This window comes from Nematolebias whitei, chromosome 20 (assembly GCF_014905685.2).
Source record: "Nematolebias whitei isolate Nwh7 chromosome 20, NemWhi1, whole genome shotgun sequence".
Taxonomy (NCBI): domain Eukaryota; kingdom Metazoa; phylum Chordata; class Actinopteri; order Cyprinodontiformes; family Rivulidae; genus Nematolebias; species Nematolebias whitei.
In genome coordinates this window covers 29778905-29798859 of record NC_056517.1, presented here as the reverse complement: position 1 = coordinate 29798859, position 19955 = coordinate 29778905, and the positions used below count along the sequence as shown (strand labels likewise).

Sequence of the window (19955 nt, the reverse complement as noted above, 5' to 3'; positions counted from 1 at the left end):
TGCCTCCACCGGGCTGCGTCTGATAACCAGCACCGCCCGTCACACACACTGATACAGCCATTTGTGGGATTTCCTTGTGCCTTTTGTTTGACCTTTAAGCCAAACATGTCACACCTACACTTGCATCGCAGCCACACATGGGACTCTCGTGTTTGGTTGTTTGAAGAAAAGGTGAGGAACTTGGAGCAAAATGAAGAAATCAGGAGGTTCAAAGGTCCCTATGGAAACCAAAAACGTGCATTTTCTCTGTGATCTCTTACTGATTGTGCAGTTTTATTTAACTGCAAAGAAAAATGAATTATTCGTAGTTCTAAATAAACAGCGATTAAAAACAATTTGAAATAAACTGCTGTTTTGTTAACTTTTGAGGTAAAAGTCCAAAAACACATTTTAATTGCTTTAAGATGGGGTGGCAAACTAAAGTGACTGAAATTAAAAGCTTGGTGCGAGCCAAGAGCCAAGTCAGATACCCGACATCTTTTCTTGGTTGCAGGTTCATCAACAACAGTTCGATCAGTCTCTTTGACTTCCTGTGTTGCTCTTTCTACATCAGAATCAAAGAGCACTGAAAAATCCTAACTTTGCAACCAGAAAAATAATAATAATAATCCTGGCTTTAAAGTTAGCAAACTGTCATGAGAAACTAAATGAAATATCAGTTTTTTAAAGCAAAAAGAGAAGCAGTAAAAATATTTATAATTTAAAATATCATCTTGGGGCGCCAGATAAGGCCAGATTAGGCCCATGAGCCTTCAGGTTGATACATGTGCTTTAAATAGTAGTCAAGATTGATCCCCAACACGTTCTGAGCACAATTTGCACAAGATCGTACATGTTAGCAAAATATCTCACAAACCACTGAACAGATATTGATCAGGAAATAATAATTCTATGACTTGAGTCAACCCAATTCAAGATGGACACCACGGAGTTCGACTAAAACGTGGCTACTGCGGCATTTCTTCACACAAAATGACCTTAGTTTAAAACTGAAATAAAGAGCTAAGCTTTGAATTTTTAAAATATGTTTTGTTAATGTAGTTGTTGATGGCCACAGAGAGACTATAAAAGGCCACGTTTGGCCCTCGGACCACATGTTGCCCGTGTGTGGTTTGCTGCAGCCTAATCTACTTCCTGTTATGAAAGTTCATATTTATAATTGCTCGTTGTGAAATGTTCCTCTCATTAATTTCCAGTCAGGTGAGAAAGCGGGTAAATGTGAAACCTCATGTGCAACCCACTGCGGTGTGTGTGCACCTCTAATGGCCCACTGTTTGCATGTGTGTGTGTCGTTAATGTGTAACAGCGCGGGTCGATACAGCTGCTCCGAGCTGACACACTCAATCCGTGTGTCAAACTGGTGTGATTAAGGAGTTCATAGTGCTCAGCAGCTTTTTATCCACAGGTTCAGGCTTTCCGTCTTTTAGCTGCTTCAATCAGTAACTTTCATGAGTCAGACTATGTGCACAAAGGCCCTACTGTGGATGAATCTTTGATTTAAAAGTTTTAAAAAAGTGGTTATTTTATTAAAAGATGGTTTTCCAAATATTAGTCTGAACGGTGAGAAAATGTGAAGAATTTGTAGATAAGGTTTCACTTATCTAATAATCCCAGAGCCCACCGATCAATACTAAGGGCTTTGGCTGCCAACCTGCTCATTGATTGATTGCATTTTGTTTTTCCATCTGCCTTTCCTGGTTTTATCTCTCCGGGTTGTTGGACACTTATTACTCTGTCCTGATAAGGCCGGTGTCTGAATCCCCTGACCTCGGGCCAGAGGGGGTTATGGAGGTGCAGAAAGTCGACGTCGGCACGTTTACATAAAGTGGCTGCTGCCATTTATGGAGAAAAGAACATCCATATTTATCTTTTTGACTGTTTTTCCCTCGAGTTTCAGAAAATCATGAGAAATGAATAAAACGGACATATTTAGAAATAAAAACGTTTTTTTTTTGTGCACTTGCTATTCTTCTCCTTCCTGAGCTCTTATCTCTGCAAACTGTTCCTAATTTGTGTAAATATTAGGCAAAGCACTGAGATGTGATGAGATAGCCTATTTGTCACATAACCAGCCAGCCATTCAGCCTTTGCTGATTAAAGAGAACACGTTGAGGGCTTCACACCAGAAAACACAGGGAAGACTTCTCACAGCAGGTCAATCAAAAAGTTTATAACTGGTCAGACTGAACAAAACCATAATTCATTATGGCATTTGAACCAGTAATTTCCATCCAATCATCAGAAAGACGTCTAAAAATCCACACATATGGATCCTGGAATATGCATATGAAAATAATCAGTTGATAAAATTGAACAAGTGTTAAAAAATAGAGTAACATTCTCATGTTTTCACCACAGCATTTTTTATTTTGTACAAATATGCTGGAATCATAAAAAAAAAAAATTAATCTGCTTCATTTTTAAAATCTGGACAGATAATGACAGACACAATCTATCAGACCCAATCTGATCTGAATTTATCACTGATTAATATAAATGATTAGGTTTTTATTAACAAACCCATTAGTCATGGAGGGAAAACATGAAATTTTAATTTGACAAATAAATGCTTAGAGCGCCCTCTGGTGGACAAAGCAGAAAATTGACATTTTCAATTATGGGAAGCTTTTATTTATTCACTAGAAAAAACATTTAGAGTAGGAAATTACACTTCAGCTCTTTATGGTATTAGTTCCATTTCGATTTATTGGAACTTAGGAGATTTTGGTTTTAAAACTGAATCAATTTTAAACTCCTTACACCTTGAATGTATTTAAACAAAATTACTACATCATTTACATTTTTAACTCCACACAAACCAGCAACTTAACTTCTATTACACAAATTCTGAGACTTTAAACTTCCAAGTAATGTTATGCTTTGATTTCCGAACCGAAATGTTTTTTGTTAAAATGTGCAACATTTTGCAGCTTAGTCGCTGAGCCTTTCACTTCAGACTGCAAACACTGGTTTAAATAACACTTTGGTTTTTAACATGTAACTTACAATTTATAATAAATGACACTGTAATTGAATTCATAAGTATGCCTTAATGTACTTTAATGTTCATGTATACTTAGCCTATCAGTGAACCCTGCAGCACTGGTGCATCTACACACAATAAATGGTAAAAAAAATAAAAAAATGTTTATGAATATGCTCATCACTCTCAGTCCGCCGGTGAAATGAAGTGCTTTTTTATTTCATTATAAGCATTCAAAAGAGGGGAATCATCATAGAGTGACGGCTCATCGTGACACTTCACAGATTTGAACGTACAGAAGGAAGACAGAACACAGCGCATGTGTACAAATATCTTTATTACGTTAAGCACTTTATGCCATGAACTCGTAAGGGATGGGCTCCAGCAGCTGCGGCTCATTTTTGTTGGTGCTGACAAAGTGAGCCCCACGTGGAGGAGCAGGCTGAGGAGGCAAGAAAGACAGGAAATGAGAATTATCAGAGAGAAAAATCCAGTTAACTACACACCGCACCGTTAAGAACTATAATATTAGGGTTAAAGTGGGATTAATTATTTAAGTTATTAGATTATTTACAAACATATCGGTAATAAATGCTCATATTTTCAATTTCCTGTAGCCTTAAATTAAATGATACCTGGCGTTTCAGCTCCACCCAGGTGCCGTTTTGCTTGGCCTCCATTTTTTTGCGCTCGTTATCTCTGACACGCTGCAGGAAGCTGTCCCTGCTCTTCGAGTGCTTGATGTGCTCGATGCGCACATTAACCTTTTTTGCCAGAATCTTGCCTCTGGACGACACCAAAGAGGAAACAGTCGGGTCAAGAAGCTAAATTAAAAACAACGCGACTTCACCTTTAAGAGTTTTACAAGAATCTACAGCTCTGTGCTGTCTCCTCAGCACACCCCAAAGTCAAAACAGGAAGTTGGGCTGAGGTGCTAAAGGATGAAGTAATTTCCCCCACACGAATGACCACCAAAGACAGAAAGGTCGCAGGTGGCAAAGTGAAGGTGGGGTCACTAGATAAAATTGTTTTTAACTGCAGGAAAATATATATTTTAAGACCAAAGCAAATTTGTCAAGTCTTTACTTCTGCAGCCAACACCCATCATTAAAAAGGTAAGCATCTAACTTAATATTAATAATAAAAACACAATAATAATAATAAGGTATGTTTATTCTCTCGGCTACCAAATGCAAAAACCTGAACAAAAAACATTTTAAAGTGTTTTATACTAAACTTGCATGTCCCAGAATAAAACTTACTACTTACTTGACCTGCTTGTTGACAATGATGCCGACAGCATGCTGGGTTACGTTGTAGACACGTCCTGTCTTGCCGTGGTAGCATTTATGAGGCATACCTTTCTGAATGGTACCTGTGCCCTGGAAGTAAACCAAGAAGGACAAGGTCACAAAAATGATGCAAGGACACAAATCAGTCCAAGACAACCATCTTTTAGCAATTGAGCTACAAAGTTTGTATGTTTTTTGGCAAAACTTTCAGTTCTGATTAATTTACAGCTTAATAAAAGTATTACTTTGTCCGTTTCCTTTTATTTGCAAACACTGACTAGACTATCCACAGAAGGGTTTGATTTTGTATACTGAAAGGAAAATTCAACTAAAAGGTGAATTCAACATATTTTCGTTTATTTCCCCACCTTGATGTCTACAATGTCTCCTTTCTTGTAGATGCGCATATATGTGGACAGAGGGACTGGGCCTGTAAAGAACAAAAACATTGAGTTTAATGAACTTTAATGAACAAATACTTAGAACAGTGTTTAAACAATAACTACTGGCTGACCGAGGCTGGGTTCTGGGGTCAGAATGACAAACAGATCAAAGTAGATTTACACGAAGATGCACCTCAGCCTGTAGTGGTTTCATCTCACATTTCAGCTCTGTATATTTAAGATTAACTGCAGCTTTCAACAGGACTTAATTGTACAGAGAACAAACAAAATATCTTGTTTGGGATTTGGGAAATGGTAACACTCTGATGATCAATTTTACATCATTCAGGGGTTTGATATAAGCAGTTCTTGTTTATCTGAGACAATCTATTTCTGCCTCAACCACATCTTGTCTCAAGATTATTGGGAGGACAACCAAGTGACAAGTTCTCACACGCCAAAATGGATTTACGTCATCTTTAAAAACAAAAGTGGGGGTGGAGGGGAACGCGTTTTGTTGAGGTCTTTTTAAAGCCCTCCAATCTAATAATGGGATTTACAATGGGACACAGGGTTTAACACATGCTACTTTCAACAAATAAAGAACCACAGCTTGACCCAATCAGAGCAGGGCGGGTCGTGCCGTCTGGTACACGGTGATTGTTTGCAGTGCTCCCAACTCTGAAAATGTAAGAGCACCAATCAGCATTTCCTGGACTGTTTTCCAAGGAGGCTACCCGCTAACTGAAGGTGATGACGTGCATTTTTACTGTCATATACACAACACAGTAAACTCCTGTTTATGTAAAAACCTTTGAGAAGTGACATATAGAAAAAGTTTTTTTTTTTTTATTTACTCCCTGCCTTAAAATACTCTTTATTGCAACGTCTGATGACAAGGAAGAGGATGAGATTGAGAAAGTTCCACTCTAGCAGTCCACAAGTTGGCTGACAGCACATTTGTATATACAGGGTAGTAAACTTTGTATACAGTGCAATAAATTAAATTCTTGGGATTGTTTTGAACCTTTTTTATAGTAAAGGTGAACATCCTGATTTTGTTAAGCGATTGTCCTATGGACAACCTGGATAATTTCCTTATGTTTACCTGTTATTTTACTGGTTTTTGGTGAATATAAAGAGGATGCTCTTCAGTATGATCTAAAAACTTTTTAGCCAAACCAATATTTAATAACAGAATTTCTTGATTTGTTCAAAACAAACCAAGTATGGACACCTATTGAAGCAGAGGGAGTCAGCTGAACAGGAAGTCTTTGATAACCTGTATTAAGATGATTAAATGTTAATGTCAGGTGTGCTCAAGAGATTTAAAGCTGGACTCACCATGTTTGCGGAATGGCCTGCTGAACATGTACCTGGTCCCCCTCCTCTTGCCTCTGGTGTTAGTCATGACGCCTGATTACTGCAGAGAAAAACAAATATTTCAAAAAGACGTTTCAACAGATACCTTGTTGTATCCCACTGTTACTGTACATGCTTACTGAGATTTGGTTCGGCAATGTTAAAATAAATACAACACGTGCTGAATAACTAAAACTTGCCCGTGTGACTCAACGGGAACACAAGTTTTAAGAACTTGTCAATGCTAACATTCCTGTATTACTGTCACAAACAAACTAATACCCGCGAAAAGTATATACATGTCAAAGTATGTGTCTTAGATGGAAATACTGTTTGTGTTAAACAATAATTTGTAGCCTGGCAGGGCCGCATGGAGAGCCACGCTGCTGCTGCTGAACATATTAAACGGATAAAAATCACCCCGGAACCGCTTCAAACCAGCAATAACTCCACAAGGTGTAACAAAAACATCCTCGATGCGTGTTTACATGTAAATGGGCACGAATGAAGATATAAATAAAGAGAAAATATCCATCAAAACGGAGAACATCTTACCCCCGGTCTAAACAAGATGGCGGGTACGACGGAAAGAGAGATTGAAGGCCCCCAAACTCCGCCTTGTGAAAGTACGATTTAGGTAGTCTGCAATAGTGCCTGAATAAAAAAAAAATTTTTTAAAAAGTGAGCCACAGGAGACGTCAGACATTTATTTAAAATAAATGTGATTCTGTACATAAAAATATATAAAAATACAATTATGAAAACTAATCGAACGTAAATATTATTTCCATGATCTTCTTCTCTTTTTGGTTTTTCCTTCTATAGTGGTTGCCAGTACCACCAGGTTGCCACAGCGACAGGGAATCATCCTTCTCCATCTCATTCTGTCATCTGCATCCTCTGTCCTCACTCTAACTACCTCAATGTCCTCTCTAATTTCATCTATAGATCTCCTCTTTGGCCTTCCTCTTTGACTTTTTTTTTCTGGCAGATGCATTTCTTACATACCCACTGACCATCTCAGTCTGGCCTCTAACTTGATCTCCCAATTGTTCAATCCATCTTGGCTATCTCATTCCTAATCTTATCCATCCTTGTCACTCCTAAACTCAACATCTTCACTTCTGTCCCTTCCAGTTATTTTGCCTGTCTTTTTGTCAATGCCACTTTCTCCAAACAAAGCTGGTCTTGGTCTTAATATACCAACTGTTTAAAGCAAAAGTAAGAGATGGATACATAATACTATAATTTCACTTTAACTTAAAGTATAAGTTTATTTCGTGTTTCTTCATTAAATCAATTCTTGCAAGGATTTTTGCACCAAAAGTTAACAAACTGTAGTACTACTTATACATTTTCTACATACAAGACACTAGACTATAAGTTATTTTATTGCCATTCAATGAGCACTTGTGAGACTTTCCAGTATTATTTTACATAACAAATTTTTCCCTAATATGTAGAATTGTGCAAATGTTCTTGAAATGAAAGATAAAAAGAATTTTCAAACACTAACTTAATTTTTTACTTGAGTTTTGTACACATAAGCTTTTTTCCAACTTTTATATTTTCCCCAACCTATTTTATTGCTTAGAGCTGCTGCCTCTCAGCGAGCAGGTCCCTGGTTCAAACCCCGGTCCAGGGGCCTTTCTGGGTGGAGTTTGCATGTTCTCTCCGTGCATGCGTGGGTTTTCTCCGGGTACTCCGGTTTCCTCCCACAGTCCAAAAACATGCATGTTAGGCTGATTGGTAACTCTAAATCGTCCCTAGGTGTGAGTGAGAGAGTGAATGGTTGTTTGTCTCGTTTGTCTCTATGTGGCCCTGTGATGGACTTGCGACCCGTCCAGGGTGTACCCCGCCCCTCGCACAGTGATTGCTGGACATGGGCACCAGCGACCCCCGTGACCCAAAATGGAATAAACGGGTAAAGAAAATGGATGGATGGATGGATTTTATTGCTTTTATCAGTAAAATGTTGCAAAGGAGGGTCAACCAAAAGTCCAACTTTTCATGCTTTTATCATGTTAATCTTCCCATTACTATATTATTATTTTTATTGCATTTATTTTTAGGTGATGTCATTTATTTTTCCTGTGCTCTTTTTTTCTGTTATGCGTTTTAATTGTAAGATGAAATGTTCATTTTAACACACCTCCAAAACAGCCTATTCAAAAATCAATTTTAGGGGTTTATTTACAATGTAGCCTTCCGTTCTATGGGATATAACGCAAATATTATATTGTTGTTTATGTCAGAAATCCATACTATTTTAAGGTTCGTGTGAAGGTGTGACGCTCTTTTAGCGACAAAGCGAAGAAGGAAGTAGCAGACAGGGAATACTCTTGCATTTTTCAGCTGTATGACGCAGTCTCTAGATAAGCAGCCGCCTGCATGCTGTTCTTTGGAACAAAAAAAAAATCAAACCATATACTGCTATTTATTTACTAGGAAATCCATATTATGTAATGGAAACCGTTTTAATGTGTGATAATCGTAAAAAAAGAGATAATACCTTGTAACCATAAAGCGAAGAAGGAAGTAGCGGGCCTTGAACGCTCTTGTATTTTTGAGCTGTAGGACCGCAGTCGCGAGCTCTGAGTCGCCTGCTTGTCCTCACGAGGGGAACCAGTACAGTCCTGTCAGCGCGCGGCTGTGTTGTGGAAGATGGCGTTAGCCGAATGGAAATCCTAATGACAGTCTCCAAATTTGCCTCTTTTTGTACCATGGTGAGTGCGCGGCGGTCTCATGTCGACATTTTGTAGACTACGGGGTGATACTGAAATCACGTCTACACTGATATTCGCTATTTAAACCGCGGAAACGTACATGAAAGCAGTTATTGTGCTAGGCAAGCAAGATTCGGTATGTAGCCAAGCGAGCAGCCACCCACCGCCTTCTCTATGTTCCGCACTTCTTTTTTTACACCCTATGGCTGTTCACGGCACACGAATAAATATTTCTGGTTTTAACCTTTACCTTTAAAGCCCAATTAGTTTATATTTATTACAGCTTATTCGAGGACGATGACAGTGCACCTGTCGAAGCTGGGATTCAAAGCTAGCTTGCTAAGCTAAAATCAGTGCTTGTCAACAACTGTAACACAGCTGGGTAATGGATGAGTTTGGACTAAGAACCGGTTGTCCTGAGTTGTGTGTGTGTGTGGAGGGGAAAATGTCAAAGTCCTTTTGAAATAAACCATAACCTAGTAAGGTTAATAATGACGACATTGTTCAACATGAGCGGTTCGTTTGTGTGCATCTCTGATGTGTCCACGTATCACATACTGTAACTTTATCAGATCTTCCACACAAACATCCACCTGGGTCGTGTTTAAACTGTAATCACCTGTTTTTACATGCATAAATGTCATCCACACAAATACATGTTTATACTTTACCACCTTTACTTTAAAGTAGAAATTATGCATGTTTTAATGGCAAAAAAAAAACAAAACAAGGTGAGGTGTTGGAGGAAATGCTTGCTCCTGATCTTTTGTTTACATTTTAACTCATAAAACGACCTTGAAATAACAAGCAGTTGAAATCCATTGTTTTTCACAACAGCATACTGGTTTAGAAGTGTAGCTAATGTGTTACTATTATTTTTAAAACAACATTTAAAGGCTTGTAATAATAAGTAGGAAAGAGTTAAGTTGTGTTTTTGTGCTTTGTACAGGGCGCCAATGCCTCTGCTCTGGAGAAAGAGATTGGATCTGAGCAGTTTCCAGTCAATGAGCACTACTTTGGCTTGGTCAATGTAAGTGGCTGATGTTCTCACTCAGATGGTGGTTATTTGCTGTTTTTATTCATATATTTTACTCTCAAATCTCACATTTCCTCTTTTTGCAGCTCTATAAACTGCTGGTTTTGACACACCTCTTAGACACTGTTTCATTTTGCGTCATGTTGTTAAAATGATGAACTGCAAATAGCAACGCTGAAGTAACTGTCAGGCTGCAGCTAATAGACAAAATAAAATGCTGTGAGATTTAAGTTTTAAGCTGTGAGGAGATGGAAGATGAGCAGGTCAGACAATTAAACTCTGGTGCTTGAAATCAGGCACAACATATTCAAGCTATCTTTGAGTGATCTGGTCTGACCCCCCCCCCCCCAACCCATGTCATTAAAAATGAATGGAGCAATCAAAATCATGAAATGCTTAGGTTAATAAGCTAATCGATATCACTGCTACCTCATTAAAACACACATGAAGATTAAAAACCAATTCATGCATGTGCTGCCTCTTACTGGAGCACAGCAGAAATTTCCACCTTAATTTGTTATGGTAACACATAGTCTTAAGAATGGAACCAGTTTTGTGACTCTGAAAATCAGGAATTCGGCCTAAAGCTACTTTGCGAGGAGATTCAGTCTGCTTCATGTTGCAACTCCCTGGATCTGTTACCTGAACAGTAAACTGCAGATTTAAACGGCTCATTAAGTGATGTGCTTTGGGGTGAAAAGTGTCTGTGTTTTTGATTTTTGAGTTATTGATGACATCAAACACCCAAATATATCTCAAATATGTGTTATGAAGTATTTATTTAATTGTCTTATTTAACTTGTTTGGTAAGAACTGTTTACAGTATCCAAAACATTGAAATTATTAATTTTCAGCGACAAATAAAATACTTGCAAGTAGTCAGGGAGTTTCTTACAGTGAAGACTTTGTATTTGTTTTGCATTGCACATTTGCTGTTGTTTTTTTTGCACTGCTCAGCCGAGTTCAGTATTATATGAGGCAGCGGACTTCACTGATTAAATGAGAAACTCTTCCTTTTTTTCTAAGGATTATCTGGTTAATTGATTAATTAATTTGTTATATTTTGTGTGGTATTTAGTTTGGGAACACATGCTACTGCAACTCTGTGCTCCAAGCTCTTTACTTCTGCCGGCCCTTCCGGGAGAAGATCCTGGCATATCGTAGTCAGCCCCGGCGGAAGGAGAACCTGCTCACCTGCCTGGCTGACCTTTTCCACAGTATTGCCAACCAGAAGAGGAAAGTAGGTGTCATCCCACCCAAAAAGTTCATCACACGGCTACGCAAGGAGAACGGTTAGTGCTAACTTGAGCCGAACATCAGGACTCCTTGCAGAACTTGTTGCATCATCGAAGTATCTATTCTGCTTGTCCCACAGAGCTTTTTGATAACTACATGCAGCAGGATGCTCATGAGTTCTTGAACTACCTGCTCAACACCATCGCTGATCTGCTTCAAGAGGAGAGGAAGCAGGAAAAGACCAATGGCCGCCTTGCCAACGGTACATTGGACTCCCAGAACAATAACAGCAATGCTACACCTGCTCCCACCTGGGTCCACGAGATCTTCCAAGGCACTCTGACCAATGAGACACGCTGCCTCACCTGTGAAACGGTGCGATGCATTCAAGTACTAATTATGCAGGTCAAAAAGTCTGCTGAACATTTAAGGGAACGCTTTTACAAAATCAAAAAATGGTTTTAAAGTGGATTTTTTTTTTTTTTTTACATTAAAATGTCCTTGCAAATTATTTGAGTTAACACATTGAAGTAGTTGCTTTTGATTCATTTATGTTTTTTTTAAATTTTTTCAGATAAGCAGTAAAGATGAGGACTTTCTGGACCTTTCTGTGGACGTGGAACAGAATACCTCCATCACTCACTGCCTCAGGTAAAGTGACACGAAACGAAGCTGTGTCAGGGTTGGCAGCTGATTGGCTGAAGCCATTTGTATTAAAAAAATGACATTTGAAGGCTGCAATTTCTTTACAGCTGCTGCTAAGACAAAAAGTAGTTTTATAACAACCTCACAGGAGTATTAAGGAATTGTACGACATTTCTTACTCTTTTCAAATGCTTAAAATAATGGTTATGTAATGGTTTGAACATTAATAGAGCTACTAAAGCAGTTTTTTACATAATGTTCTAATAGGGTAACAGCAACTGTTCCAAAAGTGCTGAGACTTTATTTTGTGTACGCTGCAAAGTTTATGGCAGCTGGTCCTGCTTGCTTTTGTGCTTTCACATCCCTTTAGTGTAGCATGAGGCAGTTTCCCTCACATCAACATCAAATAAATGAATAAATTATTTTTTAGAAATCACCTAAAGTGCCTCCTTGGAAGCGATCAGGTCAGAGTGAGCCCTTCATTCCTTGACAGTCGAGCAAGATTTTTTAAAAACATTTTAGTACCTTTTTAATACCAAAGAACAGTCAAATTATTGTGCTGTTCTTCACCACAGCTGCATTGAGTTGATAATGGTTGTTCAAATTAGAGCCCCTCTGTAATACCAACCAGCTGACGTGTTTGTATTCAGAATCAAATCTTTTTAACGTCTCTTAAAAGTGGGCACTTAAGACTGTCTTTCCTGCATTTTCATTTAACATCTCCTTCCCGCCACTCAAGTAATGTGTCAGGGATTAGTTGAGAATTAGGACCTCCTTTGGCTTCAGCAGCTCCAAATGATTTTAAAAAATCTATTTTCTCAAGTACAGCCAGAGACTAGTCAATGAAAGTGATGCATTCAATGTCCTGATCGATCACTTGTTCATTCCAGTTAAAAAAAGAAAAATAATTAGTTTTTTTTTATTTTACTGTGTGCCAGTTTCCGGAGCTGGCGTTCCTCCGCCTGCACCAGCTGAGTGAAGCGAGCGCACACGGGAGGACTGGTTGTTGCAGTTCTTCGGAATTTAACAAGATTAACACTTAAAATAATTATTTTGCTCAACATTATAGCCTTTAGTGGCTGCAAATGGTAAATTTTACTCTGGTTCATGTCAGAATGAATGAACATTTCAAGCGTCAGTCAAAAATTGCGTTATGAATATGAAAAAAAAAACGTATACAAGTCGCAGGACTTGCAAATTTATGCAACAAACTGCGACTTACACGCCAGAAAATGTGGTAGTTGTTCGACTGCTGTTCTTTTTCACTTTTTATGTTTCCTCACCGCAGACATGTTGCCAGAACTCTTTAAGGGCATCAAATTGACAGTGCATAAAGTTAAAACAGTTTAGTGAAAACTCATTCTCCAGCTTGGATTTAAGTTTTACTCATTTCTACCAACTGCTTCAGGAAACGAGTGTCGTTTTGTAAATGTGACGTTTAGACTGAACCGCTGTTGTGCTTTTCATCAGAGGTTTCAGTAACACGGAGACACTGTGCAGCGAGTACAAATACTACTGTGAGGAATGTAGAAGCAAGCAGGAGGCACACAAGAGGTCAGTACAACACGTCACTGTTCATGATTAATAATTATTCTTTTTGCCTAGAGTCACCGTGCTGTTCTTTGTTTATTTATAAATGTAGGATGCGTGTAAAGAAGCTGCCGATGATCCTGGCTTTGCACCTGAAGCGTTTTAAGTACATGGAGCAGCTGCAGCGATACACCAAACTGTCTTATCGCGTCGTCTTCCCCCTGGAGCTCCGTCTCTTCAACACCTCCGGGGACGCCACCAACCCCGAGAGGTTATACGACCTGGTCGCCGTAGTGGTGCACTGTGGGAGGTGAATATGCAAACACAGTGTACAACGCCAAGCAGAGACGAGCAGATGTAACGTTCTAACATCAAACTTCACTTTAACCAGCTTGAAGCAGAGTTTCAACGAAATCCATCTCATGAGAGAAAATGGAAAACCTTCGTGCGGTAGTGGTGTGGTGTTTGTTCAGGGTGTTTCCCTGCTTTTTCAGCGAGCTCTCCGTGAAGCTCAAAGAGACAATGAAGAAGGAAAAATGAAATAAAAAGGTCAGGCTTGTCTAGAGCAGCACAAGTGAGCTGGAGACAAGTAAATTATGTCTCTTCTCTTTGAGCCAAACTCCCGTTGACTCTTTTGTTGAGTTAAATTCCAAACTAAATAACACAAATTGAAACTGGTTGCCATTTTATGAACCCCAAAGTTTATTTGATGATCAGCAGAATCTATCCTGAGATCTTAATATAGATTTTATTCTGAAATGTGGCTCTTACAAAGAGAGAAGTGTGTGAAACTGATCAAAAGGATCTAATCCCAAAATAATGTAAATAAATTTACATTTAATTGGTATTTGTACTGTTTTGGTTTTTATATCTAAGTTTGCAGTTTTTAAACTTCTTTCTTTTTTAATTTTGCATATTACAAATGTAAATAGAATAACTTAACAGAACATAATTTAAAAAAAGAAACATCCCATCTCAAAGTAAACAACAAGCGCTGCTACACAAACGCAGTTATATATGCACGTTGGATATATATAAATTAAAAGATGACAGGAAGCATAATTAAACTGCACATACAAAATAAGAAAACAAAGAACAGTTGACTCTCCAACTCCAGGGACCGATGACTCATTATTTCTGCAGGAAACAGTATAATGGTTCCCAGATTCTACAAAGAATATCGGCTTTGTGATTTAGGTCATAAGTCAACTTCTCAAGATGGATGAGAATGGAAATCTGCATAAACCGCATGTCACCTGTAGGAGCCTCGGGTGTTGACCGTACATTTTTTTTTGTCAAAACAAGTTGTTAGAAATTTAGTGGCTGCGTCAAAAAGATTCTCAAAAGTGTTTTAAAAGACAATGAAAACTGTTTACCAGTGACTTCCTGGATTACAGAATGTACCCCCTTCCAATAGGATTGGATGTGGTCACATGACCAAAATAAATGGAGAAATATACCTTTTATGTATCCTGCATAACAGATTAGTTACTGCTGATAAAGTGCTCTCCACCGCCGTGATAGTTTATATTTTATTCAACAAGCTGTCAATAATATCCAGTCGAGCACCAACTGAGACATTGAGTTGTTCACCTGAGAGACTGGACTTTATTACAGCTAGGATCTGCTCCATAGTTATTTGCTCAGCTAGCTTTGGCTCTGAGATATTAGCTTAGCTTCATTTGAAGCGCGTGAAGCCACTTGTTGGGCAGCTTTCTTTTTAGCAGCAGCTCTCAGAGTAGAAAAAATTGGGAAGTCCTTGTCCCGTTGCGGTCTAGGCATCTCTAAATTACAATATGGCTGGAGGTATTGAGTTTAGATGTACACAGATGTGTAATTATACAGGGCATGGAACAAAGCAAAGTCTCAAGCGCCCATCATTGGTCACGTGACTCCTTTTTTTAAAAAACTTTTTTAATAAATTGATACTAATTGTTTTAACCTTAACCCTTCATTTCCCATCTTACATGACATATACTCTGCTTTAAAACTAGATTTTCCTCAATATATTTTAGCTTTCTATAAATGAACATGTTCAAATGGAGCATGATCCTTGTATTGAAGATGTGAACAGACAAAGACGATGTCTTCTGTCTTTTCAGTGGTCCAAACAGGGGGCACTACATTGCCATTGTGAAAAGTCATGACTTCTGGCTGCTCTTTGATGATGACATTGTGGAGGTAAGTGAGTTTGAGCTCAACAATTTCTAGACTTTGTGCTCCCTTTCACACAATTTCCTGTTTTTGTTTGTCACCAGAACATTTTTGAAAACCTAAGTGCTGCACACTTTGTGGTATTTTAAAGTTTCATAAATCAAACATATCAGCTCATTGATAAAACGGGTTTGTTAATTTTAGCTTTCAGCTAATCTAACATGGTTGAGTAAGGTCCTCTGGACGGGTTCTTCTTTGTTGAAATGTTTCGTTATTTTTTTAAATCCAAAAGACTTCATCAGTCTGAGGTGCTGCACGCGAACTCAAGGGCCCAGCATGCATCTGAAGCCGAACAGTCGACGTGTGGTCACATGGTTGCGGGATTTTCGTTTTTGCGCACACCTTTCCTAGTCCATGAGATTCACGGCACAGAGCCCCTGGGAAACCCCTCCCGCTGCAGTATACAGCATGCCCCAAGCATATATCTGTGTTTCTGACAAAAGTAAACCCTGTGGTCATGGCAGCGATAAACGTGTATGATTTCACAAGCGAGGAGGAAGAAGAAATAATGTTGGATGAGCAGGAAAATCTTTGTGTTATTGAAAACGATAAAAAGGAGAAGACGACGTAGGTGGCATGTTCAGCCACTGAATAGGAGCAGAGCTGAGCAGGAGGAGCTCAGAGTTGGTCCAACGGATGCTGGAAGATCGGCGGTGAGAGACACTTCACCTGTTGCTGCAGTGGAGAAGTTGAAGCGAAATGACAACATCGCTGTCTGAGCGTGTTTCCGCATAAACAAACACGCCCACGAACTTCTAACCAGTCGCACAATACTCGGCGCAGACCCCTGTGAGAAAAAGTTCGGCCAAGGCTCGTCTCGAGAATCGGCGGACGACGCTGCTCTGTGAAGAAAATGTCGCAATTTTTGTCGCGCAACTACGACGATGAGAGCCGATTTCGGTGCTTTGGATGGAGTATGCCGGGCTCTTCAGACTTATCAGCACCTTCTCATAGTGGATCAACCAGTTTGCTGGTGACAACCAAAACTAGCTGTTCACATGCTAAAGGAGGACCATTAGCCTAACAGCTGATTGTTAGTGCTCTGATGGCTGTTTGCTATTCACAGGGGGCTGAGTGATACTAGCAATAACAGCATTGTAAGAGGGGGACAGTTGAACACTGAGGCCTCCGCCCCTGTTTAACAACTGTTGGGTTCTCCTCGCAAAGATGGCCTCCTTTACTCCTCTCTCAAACCATCGTTCCTCTTTATCAAGGACGTGAACATCTTCATCCCTGAAAGAGTGACCGCTGGCCTGGAGATGAGTGTAGACCGCAGAGTCCTGGTCTGATGATGTTGATCTTCTGTGCTGGTCCATCCTTTTGGCCAGTGGCTGTTTAGTTTCCCCAATGTAAGACTGATCACCCTCCTGACACTGACCAGCATACACAATATTACTCTGTTTGTGCCAGGGGACCAGACCTTTGGGATGAACCAGTCTTTGCCGTAATGTATTTTGGTGTTTGAAAGCCACGGGGAGGTCATGATTAAAAAATAAACGTCTCAGTTTCTCTGAAACGCTGCCAACATACAGAACGACCACTGGTCTGGGTCTGGGGTCCTCCTTTTCACCTGATGCTTGGAGTCCTGTTTGTGTTCCTTACCTGCTTTCAGGAAGGTCCCGTTCAGAGGACCTGACTCAACTTTGTTAACTTTATCTACCTGGATTACTGAACATGAACCAGGACAGATTTTACATTTGTTTCTGCTTTTAGCTTCTTGCTTAGACTTTTGTTACTTTGAATGTTTATCTAGGCTTTTGTTTCTTTCAGCTACCATTTTTGCTACTTTTAGCTAGGCTGTTCCCTTTAGCTAGCTTTCTGCGACTGTTCGCTTTTAACAAGACTTGCTTTTAGGTTCTCAGCTAGACATTTGCTACTTTTAACTTTTAGCTAGTGGTTTTGCTGTATCAGCTTGTGCTTTGCTTTTATAGCTTTAATTGGTGTTCTGTTTGTTTCTGGCTCGTGTTTGGACTTTCGCTTTAACAGCTCCGTTTCAACTTCAGCAGACTCATTCAGCTCATCATTCTCTGTATTTTCTACAAAAATAAGCATGAACAGTTATGCCTGTCACAATAACAAATTTTTGCTGGGGGACTAATCGTCTCAGAAATTATTGCGATAAACTATAATATTGTTTGAAATTTGACAATAATTAATAATTGTCAAATTGAAGAAGAATGTGGGTTAATTTTGTGTGTAGAATCTTTTTTTTTTTTACCACTGGATGGCAGTATAAGACTGTTTGAACCGAAGGATGGATAGTGAGAGAGCGAGCAGTGTGTCTCTTTAAGAAAAGTGGGAGGGAGGCCCCTTGACGTGACGTGGGCTGTCTCTCGTTCCTATTTTTTGGTTCTCAAAATGGCGGACGCTTGGTGTGGTTTGAGCTCTTTAGCATAGCATTTTTCAAACAAAGCTTTTTAATAAAAAGTCAGTAAACAAGTTCTCAGCTTCTTTTTGCAGAGAAAAACAACTTTTTAGACGAAGGCACGAGTTTCAACTGTGAATTTTGGAGCTTTGACAAGACGGAGGTTTTTTCCTGCAGTTGGCCTGTTAGCTTAGCTCGTAGCTTAACTGCGTTAAACAATCCAAAAACGTGATTTTGGATTGTTTAAACAGATTTTAAAGAGAGTGAAAGGGATGGGTCAGTGAAGAGCATCGGAGTTGAACCTTTTGTCTTCCGGTGTCTTCAGTAGAAAGAGAGAGACTCGATGAAACGATAAAGCCGATAAATGAAAATGAGGTTGATAATTTTCATTTATCATGCAATTAATTGATTTATTGTTTATTGCGACAGGCCTATGAACAGTTACCTTTTTCTTTTCCAGGTTTTGTTTTCTAACACTTCTTCTTTCTCCGTTTCTTCTCCTGCAGAAAATCGATGCTCAGGCTATAGAAGAGTTCTACGGCCTCACTTCTGAAATCTCCAAGAACTCCGAGTCGGGCTACATCCTGTTTTATCAGTCCAGAGACTAAACATGGACTCAAGCGCTTCAACGCATAAACATGGAGAGATGCTTTCCTCCCTATTTAGTTGGAAAGCAGCAGACTGTAAGAAAAAAAAAATACAAATAAAAACACCGCAGCCACTCGCAGGGTGTCATACCTGCCTGCACAGCTGGATTTCATGCCTGTGCTTTTTACGCCCTCGGCGCTGCAGCTCAGCCATGGACCCCACTGGCCTCCATGTCCTTCCTGTCCCCTCATCCACGCTGCTGCTGCGAGGACAAATAATGAATGAAACTGATCGTTTTAAAAAAGAAAAAAGACTGAGGGTTGTACAGATGCTGATTGCTTGTACGAGTGGTGTTTTAGTTTTTGCCTTTGGGTGTGGGGTGAGTGGGTATTTAATTCATATGATATAATATTGGCTTGGAGTCTTCACCTCCCATGACATTATTCTAAACTGTGACAGTTTGTGGTCCTGGATGTAACGGAGGATGGACAGGAGCTGGGTACCCCCGCTTGTAGGGTACCTTCTCCCAGGCTGTTGTATTTCTACAGTGTACAGAATGGTATTTGTATAAATATTACAAGATAATATTATCATTGGAAAACGTTAGACCTTGAGAAGATGTATTAACACTATGGTGCACTTTTGATACTGTTTTGTAGGTGTTGGCAAGCTTGATGTGAGGGGTTGCTTGAAAAAGGCCTGTTGTGAAACGATCATTTTCTGTTTTTAAAGAGAAAAACAATAAAAAAAATATATAAATACTTAAGATTCAGGGGTGGTGTGCTCTCCTTTTATCCCACAGGTAATGACTCATGAAGATGCTCAATGTCGCCTCTTAGTGGTGGGTTCTGCTTTTGCAACAGGAGCTGTTATTAATGTATTAGGACTAAAACTAAAAAGAGGCAGGTGGAAAAATGTTTGTTTGTTCAGTTAATGTGGTTGAATATGCAACAATGTACTTGGAGGGGGGGTAGGAGCACGTGACGGAGAAGATGGAGGACAGGGAGGAGGCTGGTGATGCATCAGGGATGCTGGTAATAGCACAGACAGGACCAGAATAGCAGGGTGGCGCAGGAGGAAAGTGAGCCTCTGGATCCAGCATCTTCATGACTGAAACTTGAGTCAAACCAAAAAAAAAGAAAATCTGAACACCTGAATTGGACAAACTGCGAGTTCGGTTAATCTGAAATGAGCTGAAAGGCTGGGGTTAATGTGCATTTTTATGGGCCAGAGGATGAATTATAATAAAAAAAAATTTAAAGTAATCATTTAATTTTTCATCTACAAGCATTTTTATTCAGGAGTCAACCCAAATAAAAATGGCTTCCACAGCTAACTGACAATAACAAACACAAAAGCAGCTAAAGCTCTTTATTTTGCAATTGAGCTGAAATTTGGTTTAGTAGTAGCCGAAAGCGAGTCAATCCCTGACACACTGAGCACTGATGGGAGGTCTTTAATCAAAACTTTGCCGTTAATAACTCTTCGGGTCAAACTTGTCTGTTAGCAAAATATCTCATGAACTACTGGAGAACGTTTAAAGAAACAAACAGAAAATAATTATTAGATTTACAGCTACAACTGATTAACTTTTA

At 39.3% G+C, this 19955-nt stretch overlaps 2 protein-coding genes across 2 annotated transcripts; one reads left to right on the top strand and one right to left on the bottom strand.

The window, feature by feature from the left end:
- Window positions 1–3301: 3301 nt before the first annotated feature.
- Window positions 3302–6628, bottom strand: rpl21 (ribosomal protein L21). The gene is made up of 6 exons (XM_037694282.1): window positions 6576–6628; window positions 6003–6081; window positions 4644–4705; window positions 4253–4365; window positions 3619–3769; window positions 3302–3425 (listed from the first exon to the last, which is right to left on the bottom strand). The coding sequence occupies exons 2-6, from the start codon at window positions 6067–6069 to the stop codon at window positions 3336–3338; spliced, it is 483 nt and encodes a 160-aa protein (XP_037550210.1). The 5' UTR covers window positions 6070–6081; window positions 6576–6628; the 3' UTR covers window positions 3302–3335.
- Window positions 6629–8622: 1994 nt separating this feature from the next.
- usp12a (ubiquitin specific peptidase 12a) lies at window positions 8623–19121 on the top strand. Its single transcript, XM_037694218.1, has 9 exons — window positions 8623–8746; window positions 9696–9776; window positions 10861–11074; window positions 11158–11393; window positions 11593–11669; window positions 13134–13217; window positions 13306–13503; window positions 15296–15374; window positions 18279–19121. The coding sequence occupies exons 1-9, from the start codon at window positions 8699–8701 to the stop codon at window positions 18378–18380; spliced, it is 1119 nt and encodes a 372-aa protein (XP_037550146.1). The 5' UTR covers window positions 8623–8698; the 3' UTR covers window positions 18381–19121.
- The last annotated feature ends 834 nt before the right edge of the window (window positions 19122–19955 follow it).